The sequence below is a fragment of the Phacochoerus africanus genome, chromosome 9 (assembly GCF_016906955.1).
Source record: "Phacochoerus africanus isolate WHEZ1 chromosome 9, ROS_Pafr_v1, whole genome shotgun sequence".
Taxonomy (NCBI): Eukaryota; Metazoa; Chordata; class Mammalia; order Artiodactyla; family Suidae; genus Phacochoerus; species Phacochoerus africanus.
The window spans coordinates 348043-364255 of NC_062552.1; the positions used below are offsets into that span (position 1 = coordinate 348043).

A 16213-nucleotide genomic window follows, 5' to 3' on the forward strand; every position below is an offset into this window, starting at 1 on the left:
ACTTCCCAGCTCCCCACCTCGGACCTGGGCTGCAACAGAAGGTGGGCAAAGTGCGCTGAAGGACAGGAGGGCTTCCTGTAGGAAGGAATCGGATCCTAAGCCGTCTCCAGCTGTCAGACCCTCTGTGAACCCTCTAATCCCACCAGCACCCATCGTTCTGCCAGGACACAAGGAGGCTCTCAGGCTCAGCTCAGGTCCAGATGAGCCCAAGTTCAAGTCTATAAGCCTTTACTGAGCCTGTACCGTGCTAAGTCCTGAGCAGTGTTTCAGGATAAAATCAATAGTTGCGATAATTTTTCTTTAAACTAAAACTGGCATTTCGACATGTTAAACGGAACAGATTTCATCAAGAACTTAGAATGACAGTTCTTCTCACAGCTATCACCCGTAGGTTTTACTGTGAGCAATCTGCCTTTTCAAAAGTAATGCAAATTTTGTTGTTGTTGTTGTTGTTGTTGTTGTTGTTGCTATTTCTTGGGCCGCTCCCTCGGCATATGGAGGTTCCCAGGCTAGGGGTCGAATCGGAGCTGCAGCCACCGGCCTACGCCAGAGCCACAGCAACGCGGGATCCGAGCCACGTCTGCAACCTACACCACAGCTCACGGCAACGCCGGATCGTTAACCCACTGAGCAAGGGCAGGGACCGAACCCGCAACCTCATGGTTCCTAGTCGGATTCGTTAATCACTGCGCCACGACGGGAACTCCAGTAATGCAAATTTTAACCAATATCCTGTTCCTGAAAAAATAAACTGAATCTGAGTTAACGACATGCTGAGAGTAGATTTTATACTAATTTAACAATTTTCAATTTTAAAAGACAAAACCCGCTTTTCTTCTCTAAAGTCAAGGGAGATGATACCTATTTTCTCAGGCTTGAGCAGCTTGAACGAGACTGTGGAGGTTCCTCTGCCACCTGATTTGGTCGTGACGATAATGTCTCCTTTGTCGTTCTTGGCCTGTCCCACTCGACACACTATTTTACTGGCAGACATCCACTCTGCTGTCAGGAGGCAGTTATGCCCACAAATTGTCAGACCTAAAAGCAAAAGCATGTGGGTAACAAAGTCCAAAAGAACGACAATTTCATGGCAAGACGATTCTTCGGTTAGTATTACCAGCCTTTTTCATGAGCTGAAAAACAAATCTGGAAACAGCATTTCCTGGTTCATCAGTTATTTCTAGTCTCAAGTATACCCCATATCATTTGCAAAGAAACCGTCTCTACTGAATTTTGTCTAATCTGTTTTTTCTCTAATATTTAAGATTTCTTTTAGAGTCTATTTCAGTTTCTTCGATGTCAACGGAAGTAGAAAATAATGAGAATATTAATGTCTAGGCATTCCAGGTTACTTAATTATGAGAAGCTTAAATGGTTTTCATAGGTATCAGAAAGGAAATGATGGCTATTTTAGAAGTCCAAGCTATTGCTATAAGTTCTATCCAACGTGTATTAATAAATGTATACGTCACTCCCTAAAAAGATATTTCTCCATCTTCCTGAAAATAATCTGCAATAACTTTCACTAGTGTTCGACGATACATGATATTACAAAATGAACCAAAGGAGGTACCGTATTTTAAGCTCAGCCTGGAGCCTGTTAAGCCAGGAAATGTGCTCTGGTGTTACTGGATTCCAGTCCACCTTCCTGTCCGCATATCACTCCTGCAGTGGCAGTCCACGCTGCCCTAGCATTTCTCATGGTCCTGTCACAGTACTACACTCTTCTCCCAAAAGCTCAGCTCATGCCTGGCACCTCTACCCAGACCCATGCAAACTGCCATGCAGGGAGTAAGCAGACAGGGCAGACCTGACCCCAGGCACAGCACCCACAATCCACCACTAGCATTTCTGCAAAACAGAGACCAACAGGATAAACATTCTTGGAGACAAGAGGCCAAAGCACAGTGCACACCCAGACATTCCTTCGCACTTGCTTTTCTCATCATTTAACGTTTGATGCAGCTCGGCAGTCAAGTTCAGAAAACGCAATTATTGTTTTAAATCGGACACCAGGGAACATGTCAACTTATGCCAAATTTGGATGAAAAAATGTAGGGAGGGATTCAAGTCATCTTTTGTTATAACTTAAAGCACTACTTAGGAAGAACGTTAGCCATAAAGGGATGAAAACAACTACATTTTAAAGACATTTACTGAAATAATGAATTTCAGACATTCCTCTAAGACATCTATTATTATTTGTAAAGAATTCAGTTTTTCTAATGACAACACTTAAATTTTCCCTTAGGACTAAGTGTCCTATTGGTGTTTTAAACATATAATGACATTTACACTTTCTTTTCTTTTTAGGGCTGCACCTGCAGCATATGGAAGTTCCCAGGCTAGGGGTCAAATCAGAGCTACAGCTGCTGGCCTACACCCCAGCCAAAACAACACAGGATCCGAGCTGTATCTGCAACCTACACCACAGCTCACGAAAACACTAGATCCTTGACTCACTGAGCGAGGCCAGGGATCAAACCCGCATCCTCGTGGATACTAGTTGGGTTTTTAACCCGCTGGGCCACCACGGGAACTCTAATATTTATACATTTTTAAATGTATTCATATTTCAGTTCAAAATGGGACTATTTGTTAGTTTTCCTGATAATCCATTTTTAGTATAAAAAACTTAAGCTAAAATTTAAGAAATAGAAAGCACCTTTGGAACACCTCTCAATTTCCAAGGTTAAGTGCTGTGACATGCTTCAATACACATTTGCTCAAATAATTTTTATGCACACATAAATCAACCTATGTATTTTTAATGAATGGGAAATGTTTTAATTTATGAACTGTTTGATTACAGATAGTGGGTATTTTGATATCACTCCAGATCAATACATAACTTGATATTTTTAAACTTTACAATATCAAAAAGATTTGTGATTTAAATACTAACTCACTTCAAAAAGGAACTAACCCAAGAATAGATATCAGGACTTAATCATTTCTAATGCAAGTTCCCTCGTGGAGAGCTATCTTATGATTAGAACTGAGGAATGGAAGCAGATTTCATATATACAGATATAAAGTCTTAAACACATGTTCAGAATGGCAAACACATATGAGACCTATGATGGTACAAGTTTGGGAAAAAGTACCCAGAAAGTAATTTATTCATCTAGCTTTATGTTCTGCTATCAAAGTTCCTCTCAATATCTGTTCTGCATTTGACTAAAAAAAAAAAAAAAAAAAAAAACTATATAATTTTAAATGGATTCAAACATACCATTTTAAATGTCACAGAAATTAAGATCAGAAGACCTATTTCTTCACCACGCTTTCGTTTAAGTACTGAAAGCTTAGAAATCTCCTTCATGAAATATAACATTTTTTAAAGCAACTTTAGAATTCCAAATCCAGTGTTTTATATTGTTTTACTTGGCTAGTGTAGATGTCACCTGAGTTAAAAACATTTAAATTATTTAGTAGGTCAAGTTTGCTTTTTCAAAAAGGGGTTTCTTGGCAATACCTGGGCAGGATGAAAGCTGAACTAGAGGGTTTACAAAAGTCACACGCACTCCAACAGGAAGAGCAGAGCCTGAAGCAGAGCAAGATCAACATTCACGGAGACCAGCCACGGCCACGCATTGGGGCTCCTGACTGCCGGCCAGACTGTGACAGCCTTCTCTCTGTGCTACGTCCATGAATTCTGGGGATTTTTCTGCCGCAGATAAAGAAAAATCTGGAATGCACTTTGTCAAGAACTAAGACACAGTCAAGAAAGACTACCTGCCTAAGTCTAATAAACTTCAGTTTTATTTACCCAAGAATCAAAAACCACAGCTAGAGAAACCATTATAACATGAGACATTTAAGTAACACTAATGAAAAGAACAAGCTGGGAAGTGCAAAACAGTCATTTCAACACAGGCCGAGCTCTAATTAACGCTCTTTTCAAAGGGCTTCCTGGACGGCGGCCAAATAACAATCTGCCAAGCAGCAGTTTAATCCAAAAAACCAATTATAATCTATAAGCATATCAAATTGTAAAAATTTAATCATATTAAACTCCCAATTTATAACCTCCAGTATTTACCAAAGGGTCTCTCATAAATTAAGAAACAAGAGAATGTCCGAATCCAGGTAAATTAATGTGGAGATCAGAACATCTACTCAGCAGCCTCCTTGCTCATGCAGTGTCCACACGAAAACAACCCCAACTGACCACACAAGGGTTGCGCCTGGCACTCGTCTATATGTTAAAAAAGCAATGATGATGCCCCATCTTCAGAGACGGAGACTGAGCAGCTAGGGCCAGAGCATCTTCCGAAGTTCTAGAAGAGAAGACAAGCCAAATGACAGGCCAGAAAGCTGCCCGCAGCAGCAGGAAAGGGCTCCCACGCAGAGGACGCACCCTTAGCAGTCCCACTTAGCAGTGCTGGCTGGACGCACAGTGGCCTACGCTCAGGTCCTTGGGCTTAAAAAGTCAGAAAGCACAAGCTGATCCTAAAGACTCAAACGAAGCTTGCTCTAAATACGGAAATGTGAGGATTGCCCAGTGAAAACGATGCGTGGGCCTGAGTTTAAAGGCCCCGTGGCTGTCTGTCTGGAGCCGCGGGCTCCCGGCCACACGGGGCATCAGCACACCCCTCCGGTCCTGGGGTGCGGCCTCGGGAGAGTGCCTGGCTCCTCCAGCCGGAGGGCGTTTGGCTTTGGCTCCCAGAGCCACAAGGGAGAGAGGCCTCACCCCCGGGGAGCCCGGGACAGCCGGCCAGCCTTGCAAAGGAGGGTGAACAGGAGAGCAGGGGGGCCCTGCTTGGCCACCAGGCAGCACAGGCCGGCTCCGCAGAAATGGGGCGCATCTCAGCTGTGGGGCCTTCTCAAGGACCTGGGGAAAGATTTTAACAGAAAAAGCAGAAAACCAGGAAACGCCCTCATTCCTATTCAGACGGCCCTGAACAGACGGCGGCGGTGTTTTCCTCTCGCCTTCAGATTCCAAAGCAGGGCCTCTCAGCTCAGACCGAAACGCACTTGCCGAGAACGCGCAGCACCGTCCCTGCTTACCTATGAGGTCGGGTGTGCCAGTCCCCAGGTTTTCTCCTCTAATCGTGACCTTTGTCCACGGTATCCCCTCATTTGGAGAGATGCCTGTCACGAGGGGCGGTGGTCGAGATCGAGACATCACGCCGGTGGCGGAAACGGGCCGTCGCGCTCCCCAACCTGTGAGGAGAGAGGAACAAAGGCTCAGGGCCACGGGAGACACGCATGGGCCAGAGATGGAAGAACCAGACACTCCGCCAAACAGGGACGTGCTCTTAGCACACAGTGCTGGACTTTTTAGCTGGCAGCCCCTCTGCCACCATCTCCTGAACACGAAGGTGACCCAGGACACCGGCGAGCTCTGGGAGGGAGGCATCGGGAACATAAACCTTTGAGGTGAAGACAGACAGAGCCTAGAGGCAACCTGAGCCCCAAGCCACCCCTCTGCTCCCCAAGAATATGCTGGACGCTGCTGAAGAAGGACATTCTGACTAATCAGATCCGCAAAAATTAAAAGTACATCTACATTCTCACAGGTGTACTGACGTTCACCTTATTTTTGTATTAGACTAGGCACAGCAACTCTTTTAAATGTGTTCAAATCATGGAGTTCCTGTCGTGGCACAGTGAAAACGAATCCGACTAGGAACCATGAGGTTGCGGGTTCGGTCCCTGGCCTTGCTCCGTGGGGTAAGGATCCGGCGTTGCCGTGAGCTGTAGTGTAGGTCGCAGACGCGGCTCAGATCTGGCATTGCTGTGGCTCTGACGTAGGTCAGCAGCTACAGCTCCAATGAGACCCCCAGCCTGGGAACCTCCATATGCCGCGGGTGCAGCCCAAAAAAGACAAAAGGCAAAAAAAAAGTGTTCAAATCAACACACTGGCATTTTCACAAAACCTATGAGGCAGGCACACGGGAAGGAGGGTAAACGCACTGACAGTTCCAGGTGGAGCGAAACTGGGAGGACAGCAGCTTCTGAGGTCAAACACCCCTGGGTTCTAGTCCTGGCGCTCCAACAGCTTAATTCTGCTCGAAATCTGTTTTCACAGAGGGTCTCTGCAGCCAACAATGGAAGCTCTCCTACGTCTACAATTAGGATGAGGTAATACCCCCAGTAAAGCAGAGAGCCTAGCACAGAGCTGGCCACCAACAAAGAAGAAAATGTCACCAACAACCCCAAGAACTCCTCCGGAGCCCAAGGCGTCCGAGGAAAACAGCGAGAACTTGCTGGCTGTGGCCCTTCCACAGGCGGAGCAGCTGGACAGCTGGCCCTGCCTTCCCCTGCTCACCTCTCGCATGGTGAGAAGCTGCCCCTCGCCTTCGCCCACCGGCAGGCGGGTCCCAAGTTCAGTCTCTGATGAAACTGAAGGGAAGTGACCAGGACTGTAGGCCACTGTGGATGGTCATGAATCAAAAAGGACAACCCAGTTCCTAACGTGCTTGAAAAGTACCGCTCTGTTACAGAGGCTGCTAGAGTCCAGAGTGCGTTGTACTGCTTCATATGCAAAAACTAAACGGCACCCCCTCACCGTGAAGTACCACCTCCATTTCCCCAAGCATGGACAAACCACCATCTCAAGGAGATGAGTGAGGCGCTTAATCCACAAACGTACGCGTATCTACTTTTGACACTGCCGTGTCCACAAGGCACGTGACAGTGCCTGCCCACAAGGCGTGCACTCAGGGAGCACTTGCCGAAGGAATTCGGAAAGAAGATGTCTCTTTTTGACCCTCCTCCAATCGGAAACATCCTACATTATAAAGTTCTTTTCCTTAAAAATCACTACCACACCACGCTCGGGAAGGAGTCTAAGCCTTAAGAACACAGAACTTAGTTTCCGAACATTTCCAGTTTCAAAATTCATGCCAAAATAACAAGGACATTTTTACAGGAAAACTTTCATCTATAGCTGTCGTTAAGTGCCTACAGATTTTCCTCACAAAGATTTTTCCAAATGCAATAAAGCAATAGTCTTTGAAATTCTGTCATAAGATCTTGCGTACATAAATATTTTGAACAGAGGTTAACAAAAGTCTGACTTTACTTCATAAACTTCATTTTTTTAATTAAAATAATATCCAGTCTTTACATTGTACAGCCATTAAGATAACGAAAGAGGTAAAGAATAAAAGTGAAAAACTACCCTAAAATTACACACCATAAGCTAATTTTACCTTTTGAAAGAAGAACAGCAGAGACAGGAGGTAGAGTGGCTATTAATTATTCACATAAGGAAAACTACTGCAGATACAGAATAAGCTATTTTTTAAGGCATTATCTTCACATAAGTATGCTAATAATAAAGGATTAAATGATACAAGTGGACAAATGATAAAGGCTGGCAGCACTGAAGCACTATACTGGAAATTTCACATAGACGCATAGATACACACAGACAAGCTGCAAATTATTACAAACTAGCTCTTAGCCCAAGAACCACACTCCACACTTAAAACCTGTTAGGGACCCAATAGTGTTACAGGTTTGCTAAAAAGGAATCATACAGAAATCTGCTGTGTTGCTATACACTAATAATGAACCATTAGAAAGAGAAAGAAAGAAAATAATCCCATTTAAATTTGCACCAAAAAGAATAAAATACCTAGGAAGAAACTTAACCAAAGAAGTGAAAGGAAGCTACTCTGAAAACTATAAAACATTCATGAAGGAAACTGAAAATGATACAAAAGAAATGGAAAGATATCCCATGTTCATGGATCAAAAGACTTAATACTGTTAAAATGTCTGTACTACCCAGAGCAATCCACAGATTTAATGCCATTCCTATCAAAACATCCATGACAGTTTTCACGAAACTAGAACAAACAATCCTAAAATTTGTATAGAACCACAAAAGACCCCAAATAGCCAAGGCAATCTTGAGAAAGAAGAACAAAGCTGGAATTACCACACTCTGACTTTAGACTATACTACAAAGCTGCAGTAATCAAAATAGCATGGCAATGGCACAAATACAGACATATACATCAATGGAACAGAACAGAGAGCCCAAAAATACACCCATGGTTATCTGTAACAAAAGGAGGCAACACAATACAATGAGGGAAAGACAGCCTCTCCAATAAATGGTGTCTAACACCAGCTACATGCAGAAGAATGAAATTACATTTTCTCACACCATATACAAAAATAAACTCAAGATGGACTGAAGACCTAAACGTAAGAAAACATAGGAAGTGCATTCTTTCACATTGGTCTTAGCAATATTCTTTTGGATCTGTCTCCTCGGGCAAGGGAAAACAAAAGCAATAATAAACAAATGGGACTATATCAAATTGCGAAGCTTTTGCACAGCAAAGAAAACCATTATCAAAACAAAAAGATAACCTACTGAAGAGGAGAAGATATCTGCAAATAATATGTCTAATAGGGAATTAATATTCAAAATACATTCATACAGCTTAATATCAAACAAACAACCTAATTTTAAAAGGGACAGAGGAACTGAACAGACATTTTCCCTGGGATGGCAAATAGATGCCAAAAGACACATGAAAAGATGCTCATTACCACTAATCACTAGAGAAATGTGAATCAGAACCACAATGTGAGGTGCCTCTCATCTGCCAGAACGATTACCATCAAAAAGACAGGAAATACATGTCAGTGAGGATGTGGAGAAAAGGGGACCCTCGCTCACTGTTGGTAGGAATGTAAACTGGTACAGCCACCATGGAATATAGTACAGAGGTTCCTCAAAAAAACTATCATCTGATCCAGCAATTCCACTCCTGGATATATATATATGAAGAAAACAAAAACACTAATTCGAAAAGATACTCCAATGTTTATGGCAGCTTTATTTACAATGGCCAAGGTATGGAAGCAACCCATCAACAGATTAAGAGATAAAGAAAATGTGGTATGTATAAACAATGGAATACTACTCAGCCATAAAAAGGAATGAAATTTTCCCATTTGCAACAAAGTGGAGGGACCTGAAGAATACTTAGACTTAGTGAAAAAACTCAAAGAAAGACAAATACTGCATGTTTTTACTTACATGTGGAATCGAAAAACTAAAGCAAATTAACAAATATGACAAAGCAGAAACAGGCTCACAGATACAGAGAACCGATGGTTACCAGTCAAATAGGGGAAGGCGATCAAGAGATACAAACTACTGGTTATAAAATAAATAAGTCACAAGGATGTAATGTACAGCACATGAAGTACAGGCATATTTTAAAATAATATGACATAAGGAAATCTATAAATACCAAATCACTATATCGTACACCTGAAACTAATATAACACTATATATCAATTAAACTTCAACTTTTTAAAAAAATTTAAAAAGCAATCGTGACACTGACATGTCTCCAGACCCACATTACTCTAGCAAGAAGAATTAACCAGGCAGTAGACACTTGTTTGATTTCCTTGATATCGCTACGGTGTTCATACGTTACACTGAATAAACTTATACCTTATACCTAGGAGTCAGTCATTTTTACTAATGGAATTAAAAACAGTACCATGTCATATGGATAGCCAGTATTTTAGCGGGAAAATAAAAACAACACTGAAACATACATTTCTGGAGGTAAGGAAGCAGATTTTAATACTACATTTTGTCAATGATTTATATTCTGTAGATACAGTGAAAAGAATAAACAAATGATTGCTTGCTTCTCAGCAGTTTCTCTAAAAGAAAGAGCTGGAAGAAGCTGAAATAATTTTTAAACTTAATGCCTTCTTTTAATGTGAGGTCTTGGTTTATCACAGAATTATTGTTTTGGGCAAATAAATTCCTTCCTACCTATAAGGACAAAGGACAGCTTTACACAAGGATAGTATGGCAATGCCTTTCAAAAAGGTTTTAGACTTTTTTCATTTAGATATTACCTTTTTAGATAAGTAACAGATTCACATGGTAATCTAGGTTTACTTTCATAAACACAACTATATCTAAGCTGTAAGTTTCTGAATGAAGCCAGGACAGAACAAGCTCAAAAACTTAGAATCTATGAACACCGTGTCAGACCTGGGTTCTAAGCTGAGTTCCGGCACCAACAACTGAAAGCCCCTGGTTACTACTCAGTTCTCTGAAACCGGTTTCTCACCGGTACATATGGGGGCTGAGTAAGATCAGCCTAAAGCCACTTTTTAGTTCCCGATTCTGCCAGAGTCTTACTTACAGGACCAAGCTTCTAAATTCAATTACTAATACAACTACAGAAACTGGCCTCCCTAGCTTTTCACAATTAAACTAAACTATAATAAAAGCATGTTGCCATTCACTTGAAAATTCTTACATTTACTACAAAACATTTTAAATATATCATTAAAAGAATCTGAACTTCTAAGATCTTATATTTGAATGTTAGAGTATGACATGGCCTAATATTCCCTTTCATTTTCAGAAATTACACTGCAAAGACTAGGCCTCAAAGCTTTTATAGATACGGTTTTAAAATGAATTGTTAAAAGTAAACTTTTATAATAGTTACCATAGATTAAAATGCACAATTGTTTATTTTCAAAAATAAGCCATCGGTTTTTCTATTTCCCTAGTTTTATTAAGTATAGAGAGAAGGAGAAAGACAAAGAGACAGACGGAGGGAAAGAAAGAGAGGAGAGCAGATGTAACAGTCAGGTAGACAGAGACTTTTATTCCAGCTTAGAAATGCTCGTTTAACCAATAAACCAAAGGAAAATGGGGAAAAGACACTGGAAACAAGCAAGGTTGAGTCATTTCTGTGGGATGGCAAAAAGAAAAAATCTGTAGGGCTTATAACTTTCTGTGTTAAACATTTCTTTCGCATTTTTATCTGCACTTAAAGTCTACAAAAATACCGATGAGGTCAGGGGAATTTTAAAATGTTGAAAGAAGCTTTAAAAAAAAATCTTCACCAACAGCTTTGAAAATATTCACCAATTGTGTATAAGTCAAGTCATAAAATAAACAGCTTCACAAAGCTTAAACTGTAACTCTGAAATGGTTACGTACCATTAATTTTAAGACAGTACTTTTGAAATACGCTGGAAAACAAGTGTTTAATTTTCCCGTATGAGGGCCTGGAGAGGACTGAACCAGAACCTATTCAAACAGAGGGCGACTGCAGGAGTCCGAGCCGCGCCGCGGCCTCCGTTCTTCTCGGCTGTGTTCTTTCCACGACGCAGTGGATGGAATTGAGAAATCGACAGAACAAAAGAAATTCACAAAGCGAAGTACTTTACACCAATGCTAGTAGGAAATTATTCATTACCGACAGAAATACAGTCACGGGAACTTACTGAGTCTGCAGAAATAAAGGCTGCCAAGTTAATGGTTTGTCTTACTGCTCAAGCCATTAAAAAACTGAAATTCCATAAGAATACGAACCTCCCTCTCCATGAGATTTTTCACTCACTGTACTAGCCTTTTCAGCCCCTTCTTCCTCTCCTCAAAATCATGAAGCAGCGAGAACCCCTCCCACATGGAGTAAGAGTGCCTGCAACGGTGACCCCACAGGAAACAGCTTGGCCTTCATCGACCCAACTGTTTCTTCAGATCCTCGTGCGAATAAGTGTTATTAGTAAACCTCAAACATAACCAACTCAAACCTTGCAGATGATAACTCTAAACCCACACACACACACACACACCAACATGCTTTGAAAAAACACACACACCGCTTAAAAAGGAAAACGCAAATGCCAAACACCTTCTGTCTTTAGGGAATCATGCGGAGCGCTCCAAATTAAGAACACTCCCTCAGAAACCATTTCTGCTTCTTCTAAAAAAAAGTGGAGATCCCATTTTACACAGTAGCATTTTATAATAAAATGTGATCCAACAGTTTCAGGACTCAAAGTTATTTTTATTTATTTATTTACAATCCTTTTCCTCAAAAAAGAATTGTGTTAGGAAAGCGTTTTCTTGTTAGCATGCTAAAAAGCAAGAAAAAACTGACAATAGACTTAAAAATGAATAGTCCACCTCCGTTCACCGGTGATGTTTAATGCATGTTTTTTTACAAAGGAAGCGGCTCCACAAAGGCTCACACGCATAAGCCAGTGAGGTGCAGACTTCACCAGTTAGCTCAGGGTCTGCTTCAGTTTTAAAAAGACCATAAGCTTTGGAGTTCCCATCGCGGCGCAGAGGAAACAAATCTGACTAGGATCCATGAGGACGCAGGTTTGATCCCTGGCCTCGCTTCATGGGTTAAGGATCCGGTATTGCCCTGAGCTGGGGTGTAGGTTGCAGACACGGCTCGGATCCCGCATTGCTGTGGCTGTGGTGTAGGCCGGCGGCTACAGCTCCGATTCGACCCCTAGCCTGGGAACCCCCATATGCTGTGACCCTAAAAAGAAACACACACAAGAAAAACTCCATAAATTTTATAAAAAATAAAACCAGGCTAAGACAGCAGAGTACAAAGACCTGAGCTCACCCTCTCCAACGGGCATGCCAAAACTGCAACTATTTACAGAGAAGCTATTGATGAGAACACCAGAAGACAAGCAGAAAGGAGCTTCCATTACGAAAAACATACAGAAGGAGCCAAGCGAGAGCAGGGCTTCCCAGGGCCCTGCACTGAGAGGAGCAGCCCCCAGAAGGCCTGGCTTTATGACCAGCGCGGTCACTTTGCGGGGAGCCAGAGGGCTCTGGGAAATACAGTCTCCACACAAAGTCTCACTCGTGCCAGGACTCAGGGCAGTGGGTCTCAAAGGACCTGGGTCCAACCCCTGCTGATTGTGGAGGAAACTCCTGAGGGGCAGGAGGCACGAGAAGCACCCCCTGGGGCCACAGACACGGGATGCCTCAGGCCAAGCAAGCAGCTGGGCAGGGACATAGTCCTATCCCCGGGCCAGCCTGCCCCCACCAGGAACCAACCCTGTCCATCAGAGAACCCAGGACCCGGCTTCACCCGCCAGTGCACAGGCGCCAGCCCCAGATTCCCCGGGCACCAATTCCATCCACTATCGAGTGGATACAAGCTCAAGGACCACAGGCATGCCGTGTCAGGACCCTGGACCCCCACCAGAAGGCCTGCCCTGTTCCCAGCGTCCCCCTTGGCCCTATACACCAGCAGGCCAACACCAGCCCTGGGACATTCTGGGCCCATCCACCAGCTACCACGGTACGTGGCCCCACACACCAGCAGGCCGTCACCAGCCTCAGAAAACCCTGGACCCTGCAGCCAGCCTTGGTAACTGGTCCCACCCACTCGTGCGTGGACATCAGCTTGAGGACCCTGGGGACCCTGGCTCTGCCCACCAGCAAGCTGGCACTAGCCCTGGAAGCTCCCAGGCCTCGGTCCTGGCCCTCAGCAGAGCAGTACCAGCTCTGAGACACCTTGGACTCGTCAGCCGGCCATGGGGACTCCAGTCTCACTCACCAGGGGCCAACACACAGTGAGTCGGGAACTGACCCCACCCACCAGCAGGCTGACACTAGAGCTGGGAACCCCGGCCTAGTCCTGCAACCAGCCCAGCCAGAACCAGGCTGTGCCCCTGGGGCCCTGCAGCCAGTTCCTTGTGACACGCCCCAACCACCATGGGCAGTAGCCTCAGAACAAGGCAGAACCTGAAAACTGACCAGTGCAGGGCCAGCCACACTCACAAGACCACCCACAGCAGCCAACCCACCAAAACCAAAGGACCCCTGCAGCCCACAGAGGAGGCAACCACAGAGCAGACAGCCTCGACCAGAGGGGAGCATGCTGCTGGGGCACAGGGATCTCCTCCAGAGGCCACTTCCCAAGGTCGGAAAAATATGCAACTCGGCAAAGATACTGAAATAAACACAGCAAAGCAGGCAAGAGGAGGTGACAGAGGAAGATGGTCCAAACAAAAGAACAAGATAAATCCCCAGAAAAAAAAGGAGTGAACTAGAGAAAGACAATCCACCCAATAAAGATTTCAAGGTAATTATCCTAAAAATGTTCAAAGAATGTAGAAGAAGAGTGGATGAACAGAGTGAAAAATCAGAAGTTTTTAACAAGAGTTGGAAAATACTAAAAAAATCAGAGATGAAGAGTATAATAACTAAATCGAAAGACATACTAGAAGGAATCAACAGTAGGTTAGATGATACAGAGGAACAGATGAGCCAGTGGGAAGACAAAGCAGTGAGAATTACTGAGGCTGAACAGAAAAAATAAAGCATAGCAAAATGGAAAGAGGACAGTTGGAGAGACCTCTGAGGCAACATCAAGCACACTAATAAGTCACATTCTTGAGGCCCAAAAACACAACAGAGGCAAGAGTGAAGAACACATCCGGAGACATAATCACTGAAAACTTCCCTAACCTGAGAACAAAACATCCAGGTCCAGGAAGCACACAGAGCCTCACCCAGAGCAACTCCAAGAGGACCACAACAAGACACGCTGCAACTAACACGCCAAAAATTAAATATTAAGAGAGAAGAGTAAAAGCAGCAGGGAAAACAAGTTGTGTATAAGGGAACTCCCATAAGGCTATCAGCTGACAAAAACACTAGTTTGAAAAGATACACGCACCCCAAGGTTTACAGGTGCACTATTTATAACAGGCAAGGTATGGAAGCAACTCAGTAGGGCCATCCAATGATGAAGGGACGAAGAAAATGTGGTGCACAAAAATATACAATGAAAGATTACTTAGCCATAAAAAGGACTGGTATCTTGCCATTTGCAACAATATGTATGGACCTAGACAATATTATGCTAACTGAAATGGGTCAGAGAAAGACAAGTCCTATGATTTCACTTATATGTGGAATCCAAAACACAAATGAACAAACATAACAAAACAGAAACAAGGTTGCAGGGGTTAGGGGTTGTTACCCTGCATGAGGGAGGCTTCCAGTCTGCAGCCCACCCCTCCTCCCCCGCCTACCCAGGCTCGGTATTCAGGTGTCCACCCACCAGCCCACAGAGCCCCACCAGCACAGGGCCACAAACCTGGACCTCAATCCTCACCTTCCCTTCTCCTCCTCCTCTCCTTTAAAGAAGCTTCAGGGTTCCTGCTTGGACTGAGGAAACAGGCATTCCACTGCAAAACATGAAAACATCCCAGCTACATGAAGGAAGTGAAAACCACCTTGGTTGGGGCAAAGAGCCGCCTTCGTCTCCACACACAGTGTCCAGGTCCAGGAAGCACATGGCGCTGCTGCGGCGGGAGGTGCTCTGGGAACCAGGGCACCTAGCTGTGCACTCTGCAGCCTCAGCTACAGGTGCCACAGTGCCATGTGTTCTGCAGCCTTGTCCACATGCACCACAGGTGCCAAGCATTTTGCAACCTCATCTAACACATAATCTACAAAGGGACATCTTACTATGTTTGTAAATACAAACCCCACCAGTTTCAGGCTCCTTAGTACTCTACTGCATGGATGTATAATCAAAGAGGCATTTACGTGGCTTCTGATTTTTTTGCTATTGGACCATGACAATGAACACTTGACTAGAAAAGATTTTTCTACATTTACCCAATTACTTCCTTGCACTGCATTCGAAGAGGAATTGCTGGCCACAGAATGTACATTTAATACCCTAACACGAATACCAAACTGGCCTGCAGAACTACTAACACAAACTCAGCAACAGGGGGTACTAGCAACCTGTTTAATCGGCAGCAATCTGACAGGCAAAAGGAAGTAAGATGGTTTCAACTTGTACTGTGTATGAATTCCATTTTCATCACCTCTGCCTCTTTTATTAGGGTTAATTTCCTTGATTATAAGCTATCTAATGAGAACACTAACTGCGTCCATTGTACACACTGTCAAAACCAGCCCCAGGAACCACTTGTCATTTTACTCTGTTTACGGTGCTCTCGGAATTCAGAAAGTCTCGAGTCTTTTAACATCAAACCTACCGACCTTTGTTTTAATGCTCTGGAGTCATGCCTTCGAAGTCATGATTCTGGTATTTTAACGCTGTTCTTATCTATGTACTTACTTAACTCATTTGGAACCTGTTTTGGAGTCCCGAGAAGAGCTTGCTAACCACAACAGCATGTCACTGAGTAACCCACTGTTTTCGCCACTGATATGAAATGCCACGTTCAGCACAGACAAAAATTCTCATTTTGTCTGTTTCTAGGTCCTCTATGTTTCACCCCACTGATCTATTTTGCACCTATTAACACAATAATTTAATTTTACATTATAACTAAATACCTGATCAGACAATTAATCTTTCACAAGTTCTCTTAGCTGTCTCTCACACATATTAGTCCAAATGAACTCTAAGATACTTTGATTCTAAAATTAATCCTTTTAGAATT

The 16213-nt window shown here is 43.4% G+C and overlaps 1 protein-coding gene across 7 annotated transcripts in view; it reads right to left on the reverse strand.

The window, feature by feature from the left end:
- EXOC2 (exocyst complex component 2) overlaps positions 1-16213 on the reverse strand; it is a 147955-nt gene that overhangs the window by 113184 nt on the left and 18558 nt on the right. For 6 of the 7 annotated variants that reach the window (XR_007136923.1, XR_007136924.1, XM_047795183.1 and 3 more), the window contains exons 2-3: positions 5014-5169; positions 862-1038 (exon numbers count right to left, since the gene is read on the reverse strand). Coding sequence is in view for 5 of the 7 variants with exons in the window: in XM_047795183.1 (XP_047651139.1) it covers positions 862-1038; positions 5014-5131 (295 nt within the window). In the remaining 2 variants the exon portion in view is untranslated. Of the gene's footprint in view, positions 1-861; positions 1039-5013; positions 5170-14904; positions 14978-16213 lie in introns of all 7 variants that reach the window. The other variant, XM_047795179.1, reaches the window with a different exon arrangement.